Consider the following 27,210-nt stretch of genomic DNA (forward strand, 5'->3'; position numbering starts at 1 on the left):
TCAACAACACAAGAAAGAACAGGTGTTGGTGAGGATGTGGAGAAAGGGGAACCCTCTTGCACTGTTGGTGGGAAGGCAAACTGGTGCACACACTGTGGAAAACAGTATGGAGTTTCCTCAAAAAGTTAAAAAATAGGGACACCTAGGTGGCTCAATTGGTTAAGCATCTGCCTTTGGCTCAGGTCATGATCCCAGGGTCCTGGGATCGAGTCCTACATCGGGCTCCCCACTCAGTGGGGAGCCTGCTTCTCCCTCTGCCTGCCAATCCCCCTGCTGGTGTGCTCACTCTCTTTTGCAGATAAATAAATAATTTTTTTAAAAAAGTTAAAAATACAACTATCCTATGATCCAGCAATTGCACTACTAGGCATTTACCCAAAGAATACAAAAATACTAATTCAAAAGGATACACGCACCCTAATGTTTATAGCAGCGTTGTTCACACTAGCCAAACAGCCCAAGTATCCACTGGCTGATGAATGGATAAAGAAGATATGGTATATATATATATATATATATATATATACACACACACACAATGGAATATTATTCAGCCATAAAAGGAATGAAATCCTGCCATCTGCAAAGACATGGATGGAGCTAGAGAGTATTATGCTAAGCAAAATAGGTCAGTCAGAGAAAGACTTCACTCATATGTGGAATTTAAGAAACAAAACAAATGAGCAGAGGGAAAAAGAGAGAGCAAACCAAGAAACAGGCTTTTAACTACAAAGAACAAACTGATCATTACAGGGGTGGGGGGGGATGGGTTGTATAGGTGATTAAGGAGTGCATTTATTATGATGCGTGCCGGGTGTTGTAAGGAAGTGTTGAATCACTAAATCGTATACCTGAAACTAATATTATACTATATGTTAAGTAACTAGAATTTAAATAAATTAAACTTTTAAAATGTACAAAAAAAGGACATGGAAGCCAGCCTGAAGAGACTGTCACTGTCCAAATGTGAAAATTTGAGCTAATATTACAAAGAAAATGTCTGAACTGAGTGTAAAATACTGAATTTAAATAAAAACAGAGTCAAGTGATATAAAAATAAATCAATGAAACTGCTACTATTGAAAGTAACTATTATATCAACTTCTTGCTCTGAAAATTGATGTTCAAGGGGAAAGAAAGCAGCTTTTACTTCACCTTTCTGATTCATAGTCCACAGATGAGGAAAAGCTCATCAAAACACAAGCATGCCGGCTAAGAAATATAGACTGGATGACAGAGTCAGGAAATTAACATTCGCCAACTCCAATTAAATCACCAAGTCAGGGAATACAGTTTAAAAATCAGAAAACCAAATCACTGAGTCAGGAAACAATCATCAAAGGATGCTAAAATCTTTAGGTGAGATGTTACTGGGGAACAGGACAATCACATGGTACCAAAGTAACACCCCACAGATTCCTTGTTAATTATAAAGAGAAAATCACACGGAGAGTTCTAAGGGCCACCACCTAAGTCATCACCCTTACTAAGAGTGGACAGCTGACGTTACATGCCTCCTGATAAGATGTGACATCAAGCACACGGCATTGCTTATGAAGCATTCTTGTCAAAAAAATGGTTTAATCAAATCAAATCAAGCCTCTAATCCCAAGCACTTCTCATTTACAGGAAATTCAGGGGCTGGAAGAAAGAGCTAAACACCACCATAAGGAAACAAAGCATCCTATCCTGGGATACAGGATCAGTGCTTAAAGGACAGTTACAGCAAACCAGGATGGCTGGTGACACTACAATCTGACAGATTCCTAATGTGGGGCAGAGCCGGTGTCTAAAAGTCAGTGCCATCTAAAAAAAAAAAGTGGAGAGACTGTTCTAAATTAAAAGAAACACCACATCCAAATGCAACGTATGAACTGGCTATACAAGACATTTAGGAGGGCACCTGGGTGGTTCAGTTGGTTAAGCATCTGCCTTCGGTTCAGGTCACGATCCCAGGCTCCTGGGATGGAGCCCTGCATCAGGCTCCCTCTCTGTGGGGAGACTGCTTCTCCCTCTTTCTCTGCCTGCTGCTCCCCCTGCTGTGAGTGCGCTCTCTGTGTCAAATAAATAAATAAAATCTTAAAAAAAAAAAGACATTTAGGAGGGGCCTGGGTGGCTCAGTCAGTTAAACATCTGCCTTCAGCTCAGGTCACAGTCTCAGGGTCCTAGGATCAAGCCCCGTGTCCGGCTCCCTGCTCAGTGGGGAGTCTGCTCCTCCCTCTCCCTCTACTGCTCCCTCTGCTTGTGCTCTCTCTCTCTCAAATAAATAATCTTTTTTTAAAAAAAGGCATTTAGGAGACAGCTGGGGAAATGTGAATACAGAGCTGTCTACTCATCCAGCCCATAGATGTAAATGAACTATGTCACGAAGTACACTGTTTTATTCAGCTGATTTTTTTGTGACAAAACTTTCTCAGTGAAGTATGTAGTGCACTGATAGACTACGGTACAAGCTCCTTATCTCCCTGTGAACCATCGAGCAGCCTGCAAATCACATTTCAAGAAGCAGTGGGTTAGATAGTAGACAATATTTGTGAAGATCTGTGAGGTACTGTTAATTCTTGCTGTGCTTATGGTATGATGTACCACAGAGTTACACGGAAAAAGGTCCTGCTCAGAAGATGTATGCGGAGGAATTAAAGGTGAAATGTCATATCTACAACTTACTTTCCAATAGTTTGCCAAAGAACAGATACACAGATAAAGCAAATATGGCAAAATGTTAACATTTGTTGAATCTTGGTGAATATATTGGTATTCATTGCACTATTCAACTTTCTTGATATTTGGAAGTTTTCATAATAAAGATGACAGAAGCATGATTCTAAATTCATCTTATAATAACACTCACAAAATTAGCAGGAAGCTGATTATCCACAGCCAATTCTACATTCCTTGGGGAATATCTAAATTAAAAACAGAAAGATAAGTAAAATTAGCCAGAAGAGGTAATGGAAAGTGCACTCCAAGCTGAGGAACAGAGTATGAAAAGGACCAGAATGGAAGAAATTTATCTTTTCCAGGGAAAGGCATTTAATGCATAGAGAAAAATTAGGCTGTCCAGATTATGAAGGGGCGTTGAGGGTACATCGAGAATTTTGGACTTTTTAGGGCACCTGAGTGGTTCAGTTGGTTGGGTGTCTGCATTTGGCTCAAGTCGTGGTCTTGGGGTCCTGGGATCAAGCCCTGTGTCAGGCTCCCTGCTCAGCAGGGAGTCTGCTTCTCCCTCCCCCTCTGCCCTTACCCCTCACTCATGCTCTCTCTCACTCTCTCTCAAATAAATAAATTAAACCTTTTTTAAAAAGAATTTTGGACTTTTTAAAAGCAGTAAGAAGCCAATGACAGATTTTAAGCACTGGAGAAACACAATGACATTGACATTTTAGAAAACTCACTATGGCTATAGAGAATGGAATGGATGGGGGCGAGAGTGGATACAGCAGCATCAGTTAAGAAGACGGCCTTTTGAGAGGCACCTGGGTGGCTCAATGGGTTAAGCATCTGCCTTCAGCTCAGGTCATGATGCCGGAGCCCAGGGATTGAGTCCTGCATCAGACTCCCTGCTCAGCGGGGAGTCTACTTCTCCCTCTGCCATTCGCCTTGATTGTGCTCTCTCTCAAACAAATAAATAAAATCCTAAAAAAAAAAAAGAAGAAGAAGAAGAAGATAGCCTTTTGAGGGGCGCCTGGGTGGCTCAGTTGGTTAAGCGTTTGCCTTTGGCTCAGGTCATATTCCAGAGTCCTGGGATGGAGCCCCATGTCGGGCTCCCTGCTCATCGGGGAGTCTGCTTCTCCCTCTCCCTCTGCCTGCCACACCCCCTGCTTGTGCTCTCTCTCTCTCTCTCTCTCTCTCTCTCGCAAATAAATAATAAATAAAATCTTAAAAAAAAAGAAGATGGCCTTTTGAGCAATGATGTGGTAAGAAACGATGGTAACCTATAGGGATGGAGACTTGGCGATGTGTTGGATGGGGGAAGGACAGAGAGGAGAGAAGGACTCAGATATAATTCCCAAGCTTTTGGCTTGAGTGACCGAGTAGATTAGTATATTCATCAAGACTGGGAATACAGGAGCAAGAACAAGTTTGGGGGGCAGATGTGAAGCATGCAACATTAGATATGTTGAGTTTGGAGCACCTAGAAGATATCTAGATGGAACCCCCTTTGTAGGCAGTTGGGTATGAGACTGAGAGAGCTAACTCTGGTTTCTGGCTTAGGTAACTAATAGATAGTTTTGCCATTTACAGATATGGGGAACAAAAGAGGAGAAGATAAAAAGTCGCTTCCCTATTACATAAAACAAAAAATAGGGAAATGAAAACTGCCATAAGTCAACACTTTTTTTTATCACTTTACATTATTTCCTTCTAGCATTTTTTTAAATGGATATGTATATGGTAGCTTTAACAGCCACATTTTTCTGAGAAGGAGGCTTCTCCAGAAGTATTTAGGATTGAGAAAAATACTAGTTGACCCAATATCATTTTGTAAATCAGATTTTTGTTCATGTCCTTAGGCTGTTAAAAGATTCAAAACACAATCTAAATTGTTGCACAAGTAACCAAGGACAACTCCAGAGTTGAAGAAATCATGGACTAGAGGGTGTCAGTTTCCATATCCAGTTTATTATAGTATATACTGGATCATTAGGGGATTCTGGAGCTTTCTGCGTCCATACTACATAGCACAATTATAGGTATTCAGTCTCTTCTTTGAAGATCTTCTTTGCCACAGTGTTTCTACTATAGCCAATTCTCCTCCCTTAGGTGAGAACTGATTGGTGCTATTGTTCCTACCATTTTTTTTAAAAGATTTTATTTATTTATTTGACAGAGATAGAGACAGCCAGCAAGAGAGGGAACACAAGCAGGGGGAGTGTGAGAGGAAGAAGCAGGCTCATAGCGGAGGAGCCTGATGTGGGGCTCGATCCCACAACGCCGGGATCACGCCCTGAGCCGAAGGCAGACGCCCAACCGCTGCGCCACCCAGGTGCCCCCTGTTCCTACCATTTTTAAAGGGTATTCTAGAACTTCAAAGCCTAGAAAACTCAAAGGAATAAAGCTCTGAGATCACTCAGTCACCCTGCAATCACATTATAGCTTACTCTGCTTTTTAAAAAAAACTAGATTTGCTTCTATTTCTAATCCTTGGCCACTTAATGAATGCAGAACATAGCTACCCAAATCAGCAAATACAGAGACCCAAGTCAATGTGTTGTTATGACCAGCTGCAGAGAAAAGCTCAGTTATGTTCTCTCCACACCACAGAGTCAGAGAGAGGAGATAAGACTGAACTAGGACCAAGGGAGGCATGACAGGCTGACAGCAAAAGGAAAGAACAGTCTAGATCCAGCGCCAAGGAGTGGCCACAACCAGGCCAACATTCGTGAAAGCAAAGGAACCTAAAAACTAAGGTTATAAATATGCATCAGATAGAAGGCCTGCTGTAGCTGACCCTTTAACAACACACATTTGAACTATGCAGATGGACTTAATAATGGATTTTTTTTTTCAATAAATACCATACAGTAAGTGTATTTTCTCAATAACATTTTATTTCCTCTAGCTTACTTTATTGTAAGAATACAACATATAATACATAGAACGTACAAAATATGTGTTAATTCACTGGTTCTGTTATCAGTAAGGCTTCCAATCAACAGCAGGCTAAGAGTAGTTAACTTTTTGAGGAGTCAAAAGGTATAGGTAGATTGTCGACTGTGTAGGGGGTCAGCAGCCCTAACCCACGTTGTTCAAGGGTCACCTATATATTCTTCCTGATCGTGATCCAAATACTGGTTTCTCCAATAACGCTCTCAGGATCTGCAATGGAGCAAGATGCCAAACCTGGAAGGTACTAAAACTCCAGCCTTAATAAACAGCCTGCAGTCCCGTAGGAGGCTGCTTATCGGGTGAGGAGGAGCACCAGCTCACAGTGCAGGGTATGGGGGAACAGATCCACAGGCACGGCTTTTCTCAGGACAAAAGGCTCACCAAGAAGCTTCTTAGCAGAGTCTGGAGGACAGCACAGCCTGTAGACACAGATCATAGTATCAGTTCCTCGAAACCAAGGAGAACCTATAGGATCACCCCGTCTTAAAAATTAAGCCCTTCCCTGTGTTCCGACAGCCCCATATGTCACTCTCTGTAACAACATTAGTTAATTTAACTACCTGGGTTTTTTTTTTAACCATCTTTCACAGTGAAGTATAATCTTTTCAAGGGTGGAAATGAAGCTAAAACTACTTATTATTCATCTCTGTGTTCCCAGTTTGTGATACAGAGTTCAATAGTGCATAGAGCAAGCGGCCTAAGTCATATATTTTCTGTATGATTTGCACATGAAAATTAATAAATATTACTGAATTATTCTATTGAAATTTTTCAAAGTAGATTACTCTTTTTCCTTATTTCAAAGGCAGTCAAGCAAAAGTAAGCACAAAAATTCCCCTATAAACTCACCAAGGAGAACCACTGCTGACTTTCCAGGATATACCTTTCTAAATATGTATATTTAAATTGGTTTCTTAAAATGGAGTCCCACTGTACATATCGTACATACTGCTTTACAACCAGTTTCTTCAGTTCATCACAGAGCACATCCATCTCTCCACTACATGCCAGGCTACCTCACATTTATTGACTATATGGTATTTCATTAAATGTGCATACCATATTTATCTAATCCCTTACTATTGGAAATTTAAGCTGTTCCTAACACTTTGCTATTTGAAAAAGTCCTCCACGAATATCCTTAATAGTTATATCTTTGCACACATTTTTAGTTGTTTAGTAGAACTGCTGAGTTGAAGGGCCTATATGTTTGTAAGGCCCTAAGATATATACCACTAAACTGTTCTGAAAAAGATTGTGCCAATTTACTCTCAAACCAACAAAGCAAAAGAGTTGTTTCCCTGGCTGACTCTCAACAGTTTAAATAGCACTGTCCCACTGAAATCAGAACAAGACAAGATATTCACTAGTGCTTCTACAATGGAACATTTTCTAAAAATTTTTTGAAGATTTTATTTATTTCTTTGAGAGAGAGAGAGACAGAGAGACAGAGACAGAGGAAGAAAGAGAGAGTATACACAGAGGGAGAGGGAGAGGGAGAAGCAGACTCCCTGCTGAGTAGAAGAACCTGATGTGGGGCTTGATCCCAGGACCCTGAGATCATAATCTGAGCCAAAGGCAGATGCTTAACTGACTGAGCCATCCAGGCGCCCCTAAAATGGAACATTTCCTTATCCAATGTAATAAGAAAGAAAAAGTATTGGAAGGAGAGAGACAAAACTGGTTTTGATATGGTGGTCGCAAGGCCAGCTACCAAGAAAATGGCCAGCTACCAAGCAAGAGAAGCAACTAGAAAACAAATAAAACTAATAAAAGAATGAGGAAGCTGGACACAAGGTTGGCAATAACCACTTAGAAAAAGTAATGAAAAAGGTCCCGTTCATAATAGCAATAAAATATTGCTATTTACAATATCTTATATTAACCTTATGAAGAAAGACCTATATTGGAAAAAATTATATATATATATATTACATATATATATATATGGCTTTAGAGAATTATATAAGACTAGAGTAACTAAAGAGACATACCACATACTTGGACAGAAAAAATATTGTAAAGATTTCAATTCTCCCTAAATTAGTAAGTTCAATGTACTTCTAATCACAATCCCAAAAGGATATTTTTGATAAGTTAATTCTAGAGCTTTGTTAGAAAATAGCTGAAAATGTTAAAAGTATATATCCTTTAACTCAGCAACTCCACAACAGGAATTTATCTACTATATATACTATCACATACACTTATTCATCACATATACCTATACACTGCACATATGTACAAAGGTATATGTGCAAGGATATTCATTGCAACACTGTCATCCCAACAGAGTAGAAACAACCTTAAAATTCATGAGCAAGGGACTAGTTAAATGACATATTTATGTAAGTTAAAACTACATAGCCTATTTAAAAAATTAAGTAGACCTGTAAGTACTGATGCAGATTCTACATCATCGTAGAACAATCTCCAAAATCTAATGTTAAGTGAAAAGCATGGGGCAGAACAGTGTTTTAGTTCTATTTGTTAAAAAAAAAGAGAGAGAGAGAGAGGGATGGTATGTATACATACATGCATGTGTACACACATGCACACACACGAACTTGTATAGTCACAGAATATCTCTGATAGGCTACACAAGAAGCTGGTAAGAGTGGTGACATCTGAAGGATTAGGGGCCAGGAGTAAGAAATAGACTCATTTTATTCACTGCATACTCTTTTGTATTGTTTGAGTTTTTCTACCATATGCACGTACCGTCTTTTCAAAATAAATTTTCCTTACCTTTTTAAGGCCCTATTTATTGTTTTACTCACTGTGTTAGCAGAATCCTAGGTTTACTCTTAATCATTGTATTTTTAAATTTATTGACTTGCATAATAAATATTTTCATTATATTCAAAAGTGAGATAATATAAAAAGCTATTTGGTGAAGTCTCCTTCCCGGCTAGGACACCCACCTCCACAGTTCTTCCCGACCATAGATAGCTACTATTATCAGTTTCTTATATAAATTACCAGTTTCTCGATGCCTGCACAAATATAAATCCATATTCTCCTAATCTTTTGTCCTTTTTTACAAAGACAGTTTACTATTATATAAACAATTCTGCACACCTTACTATTTCCACTTAGTAACAGACCTTAGAACCAAAATCACAAGCCACAAAAGGAAATAGTCTGGACAGGGGCGCCTGGATGACTCAGTCATTAAGTGTCTGCCTTCAGCTTGGGTCAGGGTCCCAGGGTCCTGGGATCAAGCCCCACATCGGGCTCCCTGCTTGGTGGGGAGCCTGCTTCTCCCTCTCCTGCTTCCCCTGCTTGTGTTCCCTCTCTCACTGTTTCTCTCTCTGTCAAATAAATAAATAAAATCTTAAAAAAAAAAAAAGAAAGAAGGAAAGAAAACAGTCTGGACAAATTGAAAACTAATACTCCTGGGGCGCCTGGGTGGATTAGTCAGTAAAGCATCTGCCTTCAGCTCAGGTCATGGTCTCAGGGTCCTGGGATCTCCCTGCTCAGCTGGGACTCTGCATCTCCCTCTTCCTCTCCCTCTGTGCGCACTCTCCCTCTCTCTCTCAAATAAATAAAATCTTTAAAAAAAAAGAAAATTAATACTCTTATGCTTCAAAGGACACCATCGAGAAAGTGAACAGAGAACCCACAGGAGACAATTTTGGCAAATCATGTATCCGATAAGGGACTTGTATCTAGAATATATTAAGAAATCTTAAAACAATAATAAAAAGACAATCCAATTAAAAAATGGGCAAAGGATCTGAATAGACATTTCTCCAAAGAAGATATACAAATGGACAATAAGCACATGAAAAAATGCCATCATCATTAGCCACTGAGGAAATAGAAATCAAAACCACAAGAACATACCACTTTTCACCCATTCAAATGAATATAATAAAACAGACAGTAACAAGAGTTGGTGAGGATGTCGGCAAATTGGAACCCTCACAGGCTGCTGGTGGAAATGTAAAATGGAACAGCTCTTTGGAAAACAGGCTGGCAGTTCCTCAAAAGGTTAACACAGAGTTACTACATGACCCGGCAATTCCACTCCTAGGTATCTACCCAAGAGAAATGAAAGCCTGTGTCCACACAAAAATTTGCACATGTTCATAGCAGCATTATTCACAAGAGGCAAAAAGTGGAAACAACCCAAATGTCTATCAGCTGACACATGAATATATAAAATGTGATATATTGGGGCACCTGGGTGGCTCAGTTGGTTAAGTGGCTGCCTTCGGCTCGGGTCATGATCCCAGGGTCTTGGGATCGAGTCCCGCATCGGGCTTCCTGCTCAGTGAGGAGCCTGCTTCTCCCTCTCCTCTGCCCCCCGCCCCCGCTCGTGCTCTCTCGCTTTCTCTCTCTCAAATAAATTAAAAAATCTTTAAAAAAATAAAAAGAAAATGTGATATATCCATGAAGTGAAGTATTATTCAGCCGTAAAGGAATGAAACACTGATACATGCTACCACCATGCAAGGATGAACCTTGCATAAGTGAAAGAAGCCAGATGCAAAGAACTACATATTGTATGACTTCATTTGTATGAAGAGTGCAGAATAAGCAAATCCATAAAGACAGGAAAGTATATCAGTGGTTGCCTAAAGCCAGGGGATTAGGGAAAAATGGGGAGTAACAGGTAAGAGGTGCAGGGTTTCTTTTTGAAGTGATGAAAATGTTCTGGAAATAGTGGTGATGGCCACACAAGTCTGAGAACATACTAAAAAACACAGAATTATGCACTTTTAAAGAGACGAATTTTATATATGAATTATATCTCAATAACGCTGCTGTTCAAAAATAACACACCTTAGAGATCTTTCTAGATCTGTACAGAGACCATCTGCATTCCTCTTTATAGCAGCACAGTATTCCATTGTATGGACAGAGCATTGATGGTTTAACCAGTTCCCCACTGATGGACTTTTAAGATATTTCATTGCTTGCTGTTATAATATTATAATAAAGAACTTTGTATCTAGGTCATTTTACGTGTGTCACGTAAGATAAAGCCTCAGGAATGGAATTACTGATTTAAGGGGTATATATACATTTATAATCTATATTGCTAAATTTCCCTCCATAGGAATGGTACCAATTTACACTCTGACTAGTAATTTTTAGAATTCATGTTTCCTCTTAGTATTGCCAACAGTGTATTATCAAACTTTTGAACTTCTTTCTGCCCATCTGAGATGTAAAAAGTGGTATCTCGGTGTACATTTAATTTGCATTTCCATTATAATGGAAGAGACTGAGCATCCTTTCATGGTTCATAAACACACTTATATTTTCTTTCTTCTGTTCCTTTTTCCTTTTTCTTTTATTTCAAGCTTTTATTTAAATTCCAGTTAGCTAACTTACAGTGTAATATTAATTTTAGGAGTACAATTTAGTGATGCATCACTTACATTCAACACTCAGTGCTCATCACAAGTGCCCTCCTTAATCCCCATCATTCATTTAACCCATCTCCCTGCCCACCTCCCCTCCAGCAACGCTCCGTTTGTTCTCCATAGTTAAGAGTCTCTTTTATGGTTTGCCTCTCTCTTTTTCCCCCATGCTCATCTGTTTCATTTCTTAAATTCCACATATGAGTGAAATCATATGGTATTTGTCTTTTTCTAACTGACTTATTTCACTTAGCATAATACACTCTAGCTCCATCCATGTCATTGCAAATGGCAAGATTTCATTCTTTTTGATGGCTGAATAATATTCCCGTGTGTGTATGTCTGCGTGTGTGTGTATATACATCTATGCATGTATATATATATACATATGTATATATACACACACACACACACACACACACACACACACACACACATATACACATATACATATACGCTTCACAACTTCTTTATCCATTCATCAGTCAATGGACATTTGGGCTCTTTCCATAATTTGGCTATTAGTGATAATGCTGAAATAAACATCAGGGTGCATGTGTCCCTTCAAATCGCTACTTTTGTATCCTTTGGGTAAATACCTAGTAGTGCAATTCCTGGATCACAGGATAGTTCTATTTTTAACTTTCTGAGAAACCTCCATACTGTTTTCCACAGTGGCTTCACCTCTGTTTGTATTCCCACCAACAGTGTAAGAGGGTTCCCCTTTCTCCATATCTTTACCAACACCTGCCCTTTCCTGTGTTGTTAATTTTAGCCATTCTGACAGGACTGAGGTAATATCTCATTGCAGTTTTGATTTGCATTTCCCTGCTGAGGAGTGATGTTAAGCATCTTTCCATGTGTCTGTTGGCCATCTGCATGTCTTCTTTGGAAAAATGTCTATTCATGTCTTCTGCTCATTTCTTAACTGGATTATTTGTTTTTTGGGAGTTTGATAAGTTCTTTTTTTTAAAAGATTTTATTTATCCATTTCTCAGAGAGAGAGAGACAGACAGAGAGAGAGACAGAGCAGAGGCAGGCGGGGAGCAGCAGACAAAATGGGAGAAGCAGGCTCCCCACTGAGCAAGGAGCCCGACATCGGACTCTATCCCAGGACCCCAGGATCATGACCTGAGCCGAAGGCAGCCGCCCAACTGACTGAGCCACCCAGGCATCCCAGATAAGTTCTTTATACATTTCAGATACTAACCCTTTGTCAGATGTCACTTTTTTTTTAAATCAATCTCTAGGAGTTTGTTATAAATTAAGGAAAAAAATCTTTATGATTTAAACTACAAATATTTTTCCAGTTTGTATATTGTCTCCCATCTTTGATTTTGGTGCTTTTTATCATGTAAGTTACTGATTTTTTAATGGTTTCATTGAGATATAATTCACATACCATACAGCTCACTCATTTATACTGTTCAGTGGTTTTCAGTATACTCAAAGAGTTGTGTGTCTATCAGAGCAATCAATTTTGGAATATTTTCATTAACCCAAGAAGGTATCACACACTCCTTAGCCCTCACTCCCCATTTCTCTGCAACCCTCCAACCCTCAGCCTTAGGCAACCATAAAACTACTTTCTGTCTCTTGAGATCTGCCTAGTCTGGACATTTCCTACAAATGGAATCATAGAAGATGTGGCCCTTTGTGTCTGGCTTTTGGATACCTGTCCCTTATTAGATAAATGATTTGCAAATATTTTCTCCCATTCTATGAGTTGTCTTTTCACTTTCTTGATAAAGTTATTTAACAAAAAAAGAACATTTTTTTAACAAAAAAACAAAGTTTAAAAAAAAACGAAAGTTTTTTTTAACTTTGATGATGTCCAATTATACACACACACATATTTGATACCTATATTTTTTGTTGTTATTGTTGTTGCTTGGGTTTTTGATGTCATATCTAAGAAAGCTTTGCCTAACTCAGGGTTACAAAAATTTATTCCTATGTTTCAAATCTTACATTTAGTTCTATAATCATTTTGAATTCATGTCTGTGTATGGTGTAACAAAGGGAGAAGTTATTTTTTATGTCAGCAAACTTAACTACCTTTTAGTATATGGCTATTGAATTGTCATAGTTAGAAAGGGCTTCTGCACTCAAGGATTATAAAGAAATTGAGTGATTTTGTGGGGTACATTTATGGTTTCCCCTTTTTACATTTCAATCTGACTCCTTTGTAATTTCTCCTGGTATATACAGTGTGAGATACAGATCCAACGTTTTTTTTCACCGTGGCTACCCAGTTGTCCATCACCATTTATTGAATACTCCATCTTCTTCCTATTGGTGTGAGGTGCCACCTTTATCATATACTCAAAAACATTTTTAAACAGTATAACAAAACTTAAAGGACAACTGGAAAAGGTAAATGTGCAAGCATAGACAAGGAAATAAGACTGTGAAAACACATGGGCTTCATGCTTTTATTTTGGGTAGAAGCTCTTTGACAACTTTCTCAATTGTTTTCCATGGTTACTGGTCTGTGTAGGTTTACCTACCTCCTCTGCAATTAATATTATCCATTTTCATTTCCCCACAAAATTGCCCATCTAGGTTTTCAAATGTATTGTGAGGGAGTTGTACGAAGTACTTTCTTATAATTTTTAAAAATTTCCTCATAGTTGTAGTTATGCTTTTTCTTATTTAGGACTTTATATTTTTATGTTTTATTCCTTTATATTCTTTTTTTTTTAAAGCTTTTATTTATTGATTTGACAGAGATAGAGACAGCCAGCGAGAGAGGGAACACGAGCAGGGGTAGTGGGAGAGGAAGAAGCAGGCTCATAGCAGAGGAGCCTGATGTGGGGCTCGATCCCATAATGCCGGGATCACGCCCTGAGCCGAAGGCAGACGCTTAACCGCTGTGCCACCCAGGCGCCCCTCCTTTATATTCTTGATTAGATTTATCTATTTTATTTTCTCCTAATAACATCTTCTAGCTTATTTGTCAAGTCTACAGGGGTTTTTTGTTGGCAGTTCATTCATTTCTGGATTTTGTCTAACACTACTAATTTTTCCCTTCAGTTTCCTTTAGGCTTAGTATTTTTTTCTAGATCACTGACTTGAGAGCTCAATTCATTTACTTTTAATTCTCACTTATTTCATCCAGGTATATCACCTGTACTTCATACCCACTTATGTTGTTCAAATATTACAAATTGTATTGCTTATATAAAAGGGAGAGGGAGGGAGGAAGAGAGAGACAGAGAGAAGGAAGAAAACTTTTCAAAATTCAGAAGAATTGATCAGGACCAGAACTGGAGTGAAGAAAGAGGCATTCACCTTGGGTACAAAATTTAAGAGGTTGACAAAAAAAACTCAGTAATCAAGACAAATAATATTTTAATGTAATATTTTGGAAAATCAAATTGGAAATAACCTGCAGACTGGTTCCCTGCTTTTTGAAATAAAGTTTTATTGGAATCAGGACCAGAATTATAGTAAGGTGAGTGAGACAGGGTTTAGCAAGCACAGGAGTGGATCTTGCTTTTTTAAAAAAGATCTTAAAGTGTTTTTCATCATGGATTTCTTGGGACTAATTTTGATTTTTGAAAATGATGCAGAATAATGTATCTTAATTACTGAGATTTTCTGCACTCTCTTACTAAATTTTGCACCCAAATTGAGTTGTTTTACTTGCCTTACTCGAGACCTGGCCCTATAACTAACTGTTGATGTAGTATAATGACTTTTTTCTGTCTCTTTGTATTACTCTGTTTTCTAAATTTATACAGTAAGGATTCCTTTGATAATGAAGAAAAATAATTTTAAAAAGAAGTCAGTCGGGGCACCTGGGTGGCTCAGTTGGTTAAGCGGCTGCCTTTGGCTCAGGTTGTGATCCCAGGGTCCTGGGATTGAGCCCCATGTAAGAGTCCCTGCTCAGTGGGGTGTCTGCTTCTCCCTCTTCTCTGTCTGTCCCCCCTTCTCATGCTTTCTCTCTCTCTCTCTCAATAAACAAAATCTTTAAAAACAATAAAAAATACATAAAAAAAAGAAGTCAAGACTCACTCAATGATGTTCCTTGTGGTTTCACCATGGGGCTTGCAGGAAACAAAAATCAGTGTGCGGATAGCCCTGCAGTTTCGAATGGCTTGAACCACCTGATAGTCTGTAGGAAGAAACACATTGCTATTAATAATATTATTTTTGTTTTTTTGCTTTAAAGATTTTATTTATTTGAGAAAGAGAGAGCACATGAGTGGGGGGGAGGGGCAGAGGGAGAAGCAGGTTCCCTGCTGAACAGGGAGCCCTATGTGGGGCTCCATCCCAGGACCCTGGGATCATGACCTGAGCTGAAGGCAGACGCTTAACTGCTTGAGTCACCCAGGCACCCCGCTATTAATATAATTAAATTGTCATGGTCTGGGTTATCAGACACTACCAACTGGCTAGCACGCAGGATTGGTTAGGAATAAAGAAGTAGGTTCAGAGCCAGCCCACTGGGAGCCCCCTTAGCACTGTATGGGAGTAAGGAACTAAAGATGGTGGACATCAGAACATCCAACTAGCTCTGTTAACAGAAAAGCTGTCCATTCTTACGCAATCCCGCCCGGGCTGGGTTCACCACAGCAACAATGAACTATCCATCTTCCTTTGACTTTAGCAGCTGTGATAATATCTTCTCTGCTCGACCACTGTGGAATTCACAGTTGGTGATGCCTGCAGAAGAGAGGCCCACAGGACAGAATTCAAAACTCAAGCCCAGTAGTGAGGGAAGGGTGGGGGTGCTGGGGGGTGGCGGAGACCTTCAACTTTACAGAAACGTACAGGAGCCGGGGCTCTGCCATCCTTCCTGTGGATCTGGCATACCTCTGAGTAACAAGGAAAGGAATGCTTTTGGAGCAGCCTCATTGGTGCCAACACACTTTCCTTTGCAATATCTCAGTAGGCCTTTCAGCTTGAGATACTAGAACATATTATTTTAAAACTTAGTGACACATAGCACATAAAGTACCTATACCAGGAAGAAAACCTTGACTTTTACTCGAGTGCTCTTTCTGCTATATTAGAGATTTTCAGAGCCTCAAGAGTCTTCTAGAGGTAGGGTAGAGGGAACAAGGAGATCTGTTCTGTACCATCGTTTGGTGAACAATTTTGTTCAAAGAAAAGGTTCTGTTGTTAACAATTGTTTGAAATCTACTGTATTATGTTAGAATGCCTCATGAGTCCAATGTCTATATTATCCAAAGTTTTGCCAAGTTCTCTTCCTATCATCTAGGCCTGTTCATTGCCTCAGGCTCTTCTCCCGGATTAAAAAAAAAAAAAAAAGGCGAGGGGGAGATTAGCTATTGGGACCCCTTTCAGAAAACCATCAGGACCCAACTCTAGTCACTCCGAGACACCCTCCCCCCCTCTCCATGGATCATGGATATGGTCGATGGCCCTTCCCACACAACCCTTTTCACAGCACAGAAACAACTGCAGCTCTGCATTCTGTCTCCAGAATGTGAGCAGTTACCATTGAAGGCTGCAGTCCACCTGGCGTCCTGCACTGCCTGCTCCACCAACTCAATCCCAAGGACCTGGGAGGCATACTGAGCCAGAGACAGACCAATCACACCTGAGGAAGTAACAGGACAAGAGGAGGATTTTCAACCAATGATGGTATGCCCGCACCACCACCATCGCCTCCCCACCCGGGCCCTGGCTGCTGGGTAGATGGAAGCCAAGCAGCATGCAGAGTCTGCCCTGGGCTGCCACTTGCCAGTTCCACAGCAGATATCAAGGAGGATGGTGTTAGAGTTCACTCCGCTCAGCTCCCCCACTGTCCGGTACAGCACCTCTGCACCAGCAGTGTTAATCTGGAAAAAGGCATCTGGAGAGATGCGGATCTTCAAGCCCAGGAGATCTTCATAGAGGTGGGGTTCCCCAAATAGGAGCTGATAGGGGGACTGCTGGTGGCTGCAACGCACCATAGTGCTGGAAAAGAACTTTTTTAAAGATGTTATTTATTCATTTGAGAGAGACAGCACAAGCAGGGGGCAGAGGGAGAGGGACAAGAAGACTCCCCACTGAGCAGAGAACTGGATGTGTGGCTGGATCCCAGGACCCTGGGATCATGAGCCGAAGGCAGACGCTTAACCGACTGAGCCACCCAGGCGCCCCTGGAAAAGAATTTTTAAAAAAGCATTTTGTAATAGCAGACCACTCTATCTCTAGTGGTTTGGGGGGTGGGCAGCATCTCAGCTAGGAGACACAGCCTCCATGGCATGGCCCTCCGTCTCAGGGGATGGAGGTATATGCAGACACCCTCTAAATCCGGCCTGGGTTCCCAGACCTGGCTGGTGTACAAGGGCTGGTATCACTTAGCCCAGTTCCTCCGTAGCCAGCGGCCCGGCCTCAGCAAGCCACAACTCAGAATATGGCAAGCCATCAGCCTCCTCCTCGCTGTCCGGCTACCCCAGGTTTACCTCTCCTGGAAGTAAAGTGATGTCAAGTCACAGACTGCTCCTGGCCCACTGGTGAAAAACTTCTTTACAGCCTCCTTCTGAACACTGAGCTCCTCCTGCCCAGATCACAAAATCAGAAGTCAAGCGAAGACTCATCTCTGACAAATTTTCTCTCCAAGCTCTACAATAATCAGCCCTGCGGTAGTCAGACAAGAAGGCACATTTCTCAAATCCTATTATAAATAATACTGAACATAAAGCAATATTCTATATGACAAAAAATACACTATTTTCACATCTCAGTAGAAGTACTGCTTTGCTTATCAGCTTTTGGCAAATCCTATACAATAGACATGGTGCTTTCTCTAGTTTGAGCCTCCATAATAGTTTTCTAAAGAAAGTGTGAAAGTTATTCCTATTGTAAACAAGGAGCTAAACTAAGCTTTTGCCTCATTATGAAGAAGCAATAACTTTTCAATTCCCTTTATACTTCTCCACTTCAAATATCCCAACCACCCACCCAAACACCACCTCAACGACGTGTCCTCAAAGAAAAGAAAGAGGGCATGGAAGGGAATGATCAGAACATTTTAAAATTCTCACATCACTGCAGAGAGCCTAAACATTAGCTTGACACAGGTTATATCAGAATAAACTATGCTGGAGCTCTAGAGTTAAAAGGCCAAGAATTGTATTTTGGGGATAAATACCCAGTAGTGCGATTACTGGATCATAGGGCAGTTCTATTTTTAACTTTTTGAGGAACCGCCATACTGTTTTCCACACTGGCCATACCAGTTTGCATTCCTACCAACAGTGCAGAAGCGTTACCTTTTCTCCACATTCTTGCCAACACTTGTTGTTTCTTATATTTTTGATTTTAGCCATTCTGGAAGGTATGAGGTGATATCTCCTAGTGGTTTTCACTTGCATTTCCCTGATGATGAGTAATGTTGAGCATTTTTTCATGTGTTTGCTAGCCATCTGTATGTCTTCTTTGGAGATATATCTGTTCATGTCTTCCGCCCATTTTTTAATTCAAGAACACTAATTCAAAGGGATATGTGCACCCTGATGTTTACAGCAGCATTATTTACAATAGCCAAATTATGGAAGCAGCCCAAGTGTCCATCAATAGATGAATGGATAAAGAAGAAGTTGTGTATATATATACAATGGCATACTATTCAGCCATAAGAAAAGAATGAAATCTTGCCATGCAACAACATGGATGGAGCTAGACAGTATAAATGCTAAGTGAAATAAATCAGTCGGAGAAAGACAAATACCATACGATTTGACTCATATGTGGCATTTAAGAAAAAAAAACAAATAAGCAAAGGGAAAAAAGAGGGAGAGAGAGACACAAACCAAGAAAACACTCTTAACTATAGAGAACAATCCGATGGTTACCAGACAGGAGGTGGGTGGGGGGATGGGTGAAATAGGTGATGGGGATTAAGGAGTGCACTTGTCGTGATGAGCACTGGGTGATGTATGGAATTGCTGAATCACTATATTGTACACCTGAGCTTAATATAACACTGTATGTTAACTACACTGGAATTAAAATGAATGAATGAATAAATGAATGAATGAATAAAAGGTTTTTTTGCCATATGTAGATTAAACTTACTAATGTATGTTATCATTGTCTAGGCTCACCATTATTTATTGCATCTCCCACTAAAGTAGCATTGTGTATTTTCCTGTAGTTCTATCAGTTATTAGGTGTATGTAGTTTTAACTTGTTGTATTTTCCTTTTAAAGTGAACCTTCTACCTTTATTAAGTCTTCTTTTTTTATCTCCAGTAATACCTGCTGCCTTAGAATCTGCTTTGGTATTAATAGTTTTATCTCTTTAAATACATACATACATACATAAAAATAAAAGGCCACAGGAATTGTGTGTCAACTATACTCAATTTTTTTAATTACCAAAAAAAGGTCAGGAATCAATGACATGGGTTCAAGACCTAGCTTGGCTATTTACTGGCTCTTCAACCTGGGGTACTTCTATGTCTCCATTTGCTCATCTGAAATGAGGATGACAATTCTTTCCTTTCTCTCACCTACTTTACAGGTGGGTTGAGACAATCACATTAAGTATAGGAATATTTTAACATGTTTCAAAGCCCTAAGTGAATTATAAATGTAAAGTATTATTTGAGTTATGAAATTCTGACTACATTCTCCTCTCTACTGAATTGGCTTTTAGAGTCAGTAGAGTTACCTACCAACTTCCATGGGCAAAGTTCTTGTGAAAATACTTGGGAGTCCTCACATGATAATTAACTTGGTAAGCTCACCTCAGTCTCTGTGGTTGGATTATGCCAGCAGCGTGGTTAGAGTATCCTCACTATCGCCTCCTCCTCACCCCTGGCCCCTCTTCCCCACCCACACAAATATTCCGTGGATGCGTAGTTTCTGCTATCTCCCTGAAACTTCCAAAATCAACTGCAGGATACTGAAAATAAGGGCTGCTACAGAAGCTGCCCCTTATCATTCTGTGAGTCTCACCTGTCTTAATTCCTGGGGATGGAAAGTGATGATGGCCATTGTGTGCCCTCGGCTATTGGTGCGGACTATGAGCTCACGCCAGTACCCACCTTCATGAAACAGAAGGCAGGGCTCCATTGGCGACTGTCGAAGGAATACTTCATAGTACTAGGAAGAAAGCAATATTGTTATGCAAATAAATCTAACAAGTTCCGCAGCTGATTATTCATGCCGAGTGATTATTATGGGCTAAACTGCATCCAGCCCCATGCATATGTTGAAGCCCTACCCTCAAGTACCTCAGAATGTGACCATATTTGGAGATAAAGTCTTTAAAGAGGTGATTAAACTAAAACGAGGCCCTTGTAAAACTGACTGCTGTTCTTATAAGAAAGAGAAAATTGGGACACACACAGAGACATCGGGGATGCCCATACAGAGGAAAGATCACGTGAAGACACAGAGGATGGCCACCTACAAGCCAAGGAGGCAGGTCTCGGAAGAAAGCAAACTTGCCAACATCTATCTAGGACTTCTAGCCTTCAGAACTGTAAGAAAATACATTTCTGTCATTTAAGCCACACAGTCTGTGGTACTTTCTTATGTACCTAGCAGACTGAAACAGATTTTGGTACCAAAAAGTGGCATGCTGCTATAACAAATACCTAAAAATACGGAAGTGGCTTTAAAACTGGGAATGGGCAAAGACTGGAAGCGTTTTGAGGTGCATGCTAGAAAAAGCCTAGATTGCCTTGAAGAGACAAGGTAGGAATATGGGTATTAGAGATGATTCTGGTGAGATCTCAGAAAGAAATGAGGAGCATGCTATTGGAAATCGGTCAAAAGTTGATTTTTATAAAGTAAAACAGAACTAGGATGAATGGTATCCTAGTGTTCAGTGGAAGGTAAAAATTCTAAGTGCTGAACCTGGATATTTAGCTAAGGAGATTTCTGAGCAGTGTTGAAGGTGTGGCCTGGTTTCTGCTTGCTGCTCATTGTAAAATGTATGGAGAGGAGAAAGATCCATTGAAGAAGGAATTGTTAAGCAACAAGGAGCCAGAACTTGAAGATTTAGAAAAATCTCAGCTTATCCATGTAATATGAAAGCATGTTCAGGAGGCAAACCAAGGTTATGGCTGGACAATCCTTTGATAAAGAGGTGACAGGTGTGTCTCACCGATCAATCAGGCATCTCAGCAGAAGCCAGGAATAGAGATGAAGTTTTATCAACAGAAACACTGCCAGCTTTGACTAAAGGGAACAGAGACAAGATATAATGAACGCAGGCTATCAGACTTCTGGGATTCCACAGGACAGGACAATAGACTTATCTGACTGCCAACAGATTAACAAAAAGAGAAGAATGACCCCAAGGCAATCAGGGCTGCAGCTGCCACTATAGGCCCAGAGGAGACAGGCCCCAGGAAGGCAAGGCTGTAGCCTCAGTTTCAGTGGGCCAAACTGCCCATGTCCAGGGTCTGAAGCATGAGCCTGCCACACCAGTGGGCCAAAGGACAGAGCATCAAGCCAAAGACGGTAATTCCTGAGCCTTAAAATCGAATGGAATTTGCCCTGCTAGGTTTCAAACTTGCTCTCTTCTTTCCAATTTCTCCCTTTTGGAAGGGAATGTCCACACTATTTTCTGTCCCACATACTTTGGAAGCAGATAACTTGTATGGTTTCACAGGTTCACAGCTGAAGATTTTTTAAAGATTTTATTTCAGAGAGAGAAAGAGCATGAGCAGGGGTGGAGGGGGCAGAGGGAGGAGGAGAAGCCGGCTCCCCACTGAGCAGGCAGCCCAACGAGGGGCTCGATCCCAGGACCCTGAGATCATGACCTGAGCCAAAGGCAGACACTTAACTGACTGAGCCACCCAGGCACCCCTGAAGATTTTTGCCTTAAGATGAATTATACCTTGAGTCTCATCCACACTTGATTTAGATGATATTCAGATAAGGCCTGGGATTTAGGGTTGATGTTGGAATGGGTTAAAAATTTGGGGCTGCTAGGGGAGCCTGGCTCGCATATGACTCTTGATCTTGGGGTCATGAGTTCAAGCCCCATGATGGGTATAGAGTTTAAAAAATTGGGGGCTGCTAGGAAGGGGTGAATGTATTTTGCATGAAAGAAGAACATGAATTTTGGGGGTCCAAAGAGTAGAGGGTTATGGCTGAAATGTGTCCCCCCTAAAATTCACATGTTGAAGTCCTAACCTCGAACACCTCACGATGCGACTATATTTGGAAACAGGGCCTTTAAAGAGGTGATTAAGGGGCGCCTGGGTGGCTCAGTCGTTGAAGCGTCTGCTTTTGGCTCAAGTCATGATCCCAGGGTCCTGGGATGGAACCCCACATCAGGCTTTCTGCTCAGCGGGGAGTCTGCTTCTCCTTCTCCCCTTGCCTGCTGCTCCCCCTGCATGTGCTCTCTCACTCTCTCTCAAGTAAACAAATAAATAAAATCTTTTAAAAAAATAAAGAGGTGATTAAGTTAAAATGAGGTAGTTAGAATGGACCCTAATCTAATCTGTTGTCCTTACATGAAGAGGAAATTTGGACACACAGAAAGACACCAGGGATGCAGGTGTGTACAGAGAAAAGGCTATGTAAAGACATAGTAAGAAAGTGGCCATCTGCAAGGCAAGGTGAGAAGCCCAGAAGAAACCAAACCTGCTGACACCCTAATCTTAGACTTCTAGCCTCCAGACTTTGAGGAAATAAATTTCTGTTGTTTAAGCTGCCCAGTCTCTGGCATTTTGTTATGGCAGCTCTTGCAAACTAACGCAGTGATAAAAGAAACATGAAGCCTGACCTGCAACCTCACAGAGGAATATTATCCATTGTATTTCAAACACTGAGCTCCATGAAGGCTTACAGTTGTATCCTTAGTCTGGCACATAATAGGTGCTCAATAATTATTATTGAAAGAAAGTATGAATGACTGAACAGGAAAGGTGTTTCTATGTAGAGTCTCAATTTATTCTATACACAGTATGAAGTACAATACACAGTATGAAATTCAATAATCGTCTATTTCTGTGAATTCCTCCTGGAAGCAATTCCTAACATAGCACTAGGTTGCTATGATTCCACTCTTATTTATAACTTCCTGATATAAACCCATCATTTCTATATTTCTTCATATAGCCAGGTACCAACTACACCATGGCTTAGCTGAATGCTTCATTTCCTCCCTGTAAGTACAAGTCAGATGCAATCCTGATTTAGTTGTTGGGATAGCAAAAATCCTTAAAGCTAAACTTTTCAAACATAAGCCAGTGGCTACCACAACAGGACACACTGTTGATTTACTAGGTCTTTTCATTTTTATAATACATGTGTTCTAGTTCCACTGTATTTTCAAACAAACCCCGAATTATGCATGGAAGGGGAAGTTATACCAAAAAACAGTGCTGCCTGAGAGGGTAAAATCAACTAAGGCTGCACTTAATCACTTTTGCTATACTGTCACATACATGCAATATAAGATATGCTTAACTACACTGGACATATTTTTCAAATTTTGAGGTTGGTGATTTTTAAAAAGACCGGTTCAATTGTTGGCTACTGGCTGGTTGGAAAGCAATGTTTTCTGGAAGCAAGATTCAAAGGTCACTGGGGTCCTGCAAGGATGGGAAATTGAAAAACTGATTCTGACCTGAAAGATAATGGTAAATAGATATGAAATACAGCTCCTCCACTGTATGAACTGAGACTTGGTTTCTTCAATTATAAAATGGAGGCTGAAACACCTATTCCCATATGGCAATGCCTAAGTATGAAGAGTGAAAGGACCTTCTGGTTAAAATAACAGAATATTCATCATAAAAATCCTACTAAAATGGGGGTGCCTGCATGGCCCAGTCAGTTAAGCATCCAACTTTTGATTTTGGCTCAGGTCATGATCTCAGGGTCGTGTGATTGAGACACTCATTGGGCTCTGCGTTGGGCATGGAGCCTGCTTAAGATTCTCTCTCTCCCTCTCCCTCGGCCCCTCCCTGCCCCTGCATGCACACATGTGCTCTCGCGTTCTCTCTCTCTCTCTCTGAAAGAAATCCTCCTAAAATGAAATAAAGGGAAAAAAAGACACAAACTTATTTAAGCTCATTACTCCACCAATTCTCCCTTCTCTTTCTCCTGCACCAACATTTTCCTGCCTTGCTAATGGAACATTCCCATAAACATATAAGCATGCTCTTACTCTCCTACCTTTAAGAAAGAAAGGGAACTTCCTGACCCCACTTTCTCTACCAGCCACTGTTACATTTCGTCGTTCCTCTTTGTAGAAAAACTCAAAAGAACTGTATATATTCACTGCCTCCCACTCCTCTCCTTCTATTCGCCCGCTAGAATCAGGTCCCCACCACTCCACCAAAATGGTACACGTTAAGGTCACCGATGACCTCCTTGTTATGCTATTCAACATATATCCATCTCCACCGCTACTATCACTGCTCTATATCATCTCTCGCTTGGATTACTGCAACAGCCTCCCCACTGGTCTCTCCTTGCTTCTATCCTTCCCTCCAACAATCCATACACAATACAACAGCCGGAGTGATTCTGTGAAACCCAAATCATATCATGACACTCCCCCCATCAAAACCTCCAGTGGCTCAGAATAAAAGCCAAAGTCCCTACAATGACCTCCAAGGCACTACATAACCTTGCCCCCATTCACCATCTTACCCCATGTCCTACACTTCTGGGCCTACTTTCAGTTCCTCTAAAAAGCCTACCACATTCCCATCTTCGGATGGGTTTTCTCTTTTCCTAGAAAGCTCCTCCCTCAGACCTCTACATAGCCGACACCCTCACTGCCTCTAAGTTTTAAATGCAAGGTTTCTCAGGGGCACCTGGGTGGCACAGCGGTTAAGCGTCTGCCTTCGGCTCCGGGCACGATCCCGGTGTTATGAGATCGAGCCCCACATCGGGCTCCTCCGCTATGAGCCTGCTTCTTCCTCTCCCACTCCCCCTGCTTGTGTTCCCTCTCTCGCTGGCTGTCTCTATCTCTGTCGAATAAATAAATAAAATCTTAAAATAAATAAATAAATAAATAAATAAATAAATAAATAAATAAATGCAAGGTTTCTCAACCGCAGCACTACTGATGTTTTGGGCTATCTAATTCGTTGTTGTGGGGACCTGCCCCATGTGCTGGAGGATGTTTAACAGCATCTCTGGCCTCTATCCACTAGACCCCACTAGCACTGCCCAATGATCCCCCACTGATAACAACCAAAAATGTCTCCAGACGTTGCCAAATGTCCGAAGCAAGGCAAAACTTCCCCCCAGCTGAGAGTCAGTGCTTTATTCAAATACTATCTTCTTCATTAACCTTACCTTAACCCCATTTAAAATTACAACCCATGCTCACTTCGGGAGCACACATACCAAGATTGGAATGATACTGAGATTAGCGTGGCCCCTGGGCAAGAAGGACATACAAATTCATGAAACATTCCATATTTTTATCACCTCAAAGGATAAACACTGACAAAATTTGTTACTTGTAGAATCATGATTTAACTCCCTACCTCTTCTCTAAATAAACTTAATATTTTTAAGTTCTAGAACAACAACAACAAAATTACAACCCATGCTTCCCCCAATCCTAGAATTTCTTATCCTCCTGATTCTGCTGTACTTTTCCCATGGCATTTGTCTTAATCTGGTTGGGCCCCTATAACAAAAATACTGCAAACTGGGTGGCTTATAAACAGAAATTTATGTCTCACAGTTCTGGAGGCTGGGAAGTCCAAGATCAAGACACTGGCATATTCAGTGACTTACAAGAATTTGTTTCCTCTCATTCCCTGCATATTTCCAAACCACAATGCTTTGAAACCGGAACTCAATCACAAGAGTAAATTTGGAAAGAACTCAAATGCATGGAGGTTAAAGAGCATCCTGCTAAAGAATGAATGGATCAACCAGGAAATTAAAGAACTTTAAAAATTCATGGAAACAAATGAAAATGAAAGCACAACTGTTCAAAACTTTAAGGAGTCAGCAAAGGCAGTCCTAAGAGGGATGTACATAGCAATACAAGTCTTTTTCAAGAAACAAGAAAGGTCTCAAACACACAACCTAACCTTAAACCTAAAGAAGCTAGAAAAAGAACAGCAAATAAAGCCTAAACCCAGGAAAAGAGAATTAATAAAGATTAGAGCAGAAATCAATGAAATAGAAACCAAAAGAACAGTAGAACAGATCAACAAAACTAGAAGCTAGTTCTTTGAAAGAATTAATAAGATCGATAAACCCCTGACCAGACCTATCAAAAAGAAAAGAGAAAGGACCCAAATCAATAAAATCATGAATGAGAGAAGAGAGATCACAAGCAACACTGAAGAAATATAAACAATCTTAAGAACATATATCATGAGCAACTATATGCCAACAAATTAAGCAATCTGGAAGAAATGGATGCATTCCTAGAAATGTATAAACTATCAAAACTGAAACAGGAAGAAACAGAAAACCTGAAAAGCCCCATAACCAGCAAGGAAATTGAAGCAGTAATCAAACATCTCCCAACAAACAAGAGCCCAGGGCCAGATGGCTTCCAAGGGGAATTCTACCAAACATTCAAAGAAGAATTAATACCTATTCTTCTGAAGGTGTTTCAGAAAATAGAAATGGAAGGAAAACTTCCAAACCCGTTCTGTGAGGCCAGTATTACCCTGATCCCAAAACTAGAAAAAGACCCCATCAAAAAGGAGAACTACAGACCAACATCCCTGATGAACATCGATGCTAAAATACTCAACAAGACACTAGTCAACAGGATCCAACAGTACATTAAAAACATTATTCAACACGACCAAGTGGGATTTATTCCTGGGCTACAAGGTGGTTCAACATCTGCAAATCAATCAACGTGATACATCACATTAATAAAAGAAAGGACAAGAACCGTATGATCTTCTCAATTGTTGCAGAAAAGGCATTTGACAAAATACAGCATCCTTTCTTGATTAAAACTCTCCACAATAAAGAGATAGAGGGATGACAAAATACAGCAACCTTTCTTGATTAAAACTCTCCACAATGTAGAGATAGAGGGACATACCTCAATATCATAAAAGCCATATACAAAAAGCCTACAGCAAATATCATCCTTAATGGGGAAAAACTGAGAGCTTTTCCCCTAAGGTCAGAAAAATGACAGGGATGTCCACTCTTACCACTGTTGTTCAACATAGTACTAGAAGTCCTAGCCTCAGACAACAAAAGAAATAAAAGGCATCCAAATCATCAAAGAAGAAGTCAAACTCTCACCCTTGGCAGATGACATGATACTTTATGTGGAAAACCCAAAAGAC

General features: G+C 40.4%; 1 protein-coding gene and 1 non-coding gene across 2 annotated transcripts in view; one reads left to right on the forward strand and one right to left on the reverse strand.

The window, feature by feature from the left end:
* TRMT2B (tRNA methyltransferase 2 homolog B) overlaps positions 1–27,210 on the reverse strand; it is a 63,483-nt gene that overhangs the window by 13,876 nt on the left and 22,397 nt on the right. The window contains exons 7-12 of the mRNA XM_057313099.1: positions 19,907–20,053; positions 17,408–17,502; positions 16,702–16,916; positions 16,456–16,557; positions 15,537–15,656; positions 15,006–15,105 (exon numbers count right to left, since the gene is read on the reverse strand). Coding sequence (XP_057169082.1) covers positions 15,577–15,656; positions 16,456–16,557; positions 16,702–16,916; positions 17,408–17,502; positions 19,907–20,053 — 639 coding nt within the window. The 3' untranslated portion in view covers positions 15,006–15,105; positions 15,537–15,576. The remainder of the gene's footprint in view (positions 1–15,005; positions 15,106–15,536; positions 15,657–16,455; positions 16,558–16,701; positions 16,917–17,407; positions 17,503–19,906; positions 20,054–27,210) is intronic.
* Positions 25,252–25,355, forward strand: LOC113244350 (U6 spliceosomal RNA). The gene has a single exon (XR_003312365.1). It is a non-coding gene; the product is annotated as a U6 spliceosomal RNA (small nuclear RNA).

This window comes from Ursus arctos, chromosome X (assembly GCF_023065955.2).
Source record: "Ursus arctos isolate Adak ecotype North America chromosome X, UrsArc2.0, whole genome shotgun sequence".
NCBI classification, from domain to species: Eukaryota; Metazoa; Chordata; class Mammalia; order Carnivora; family Ursidae; genus Ursus; species Ursus arctos.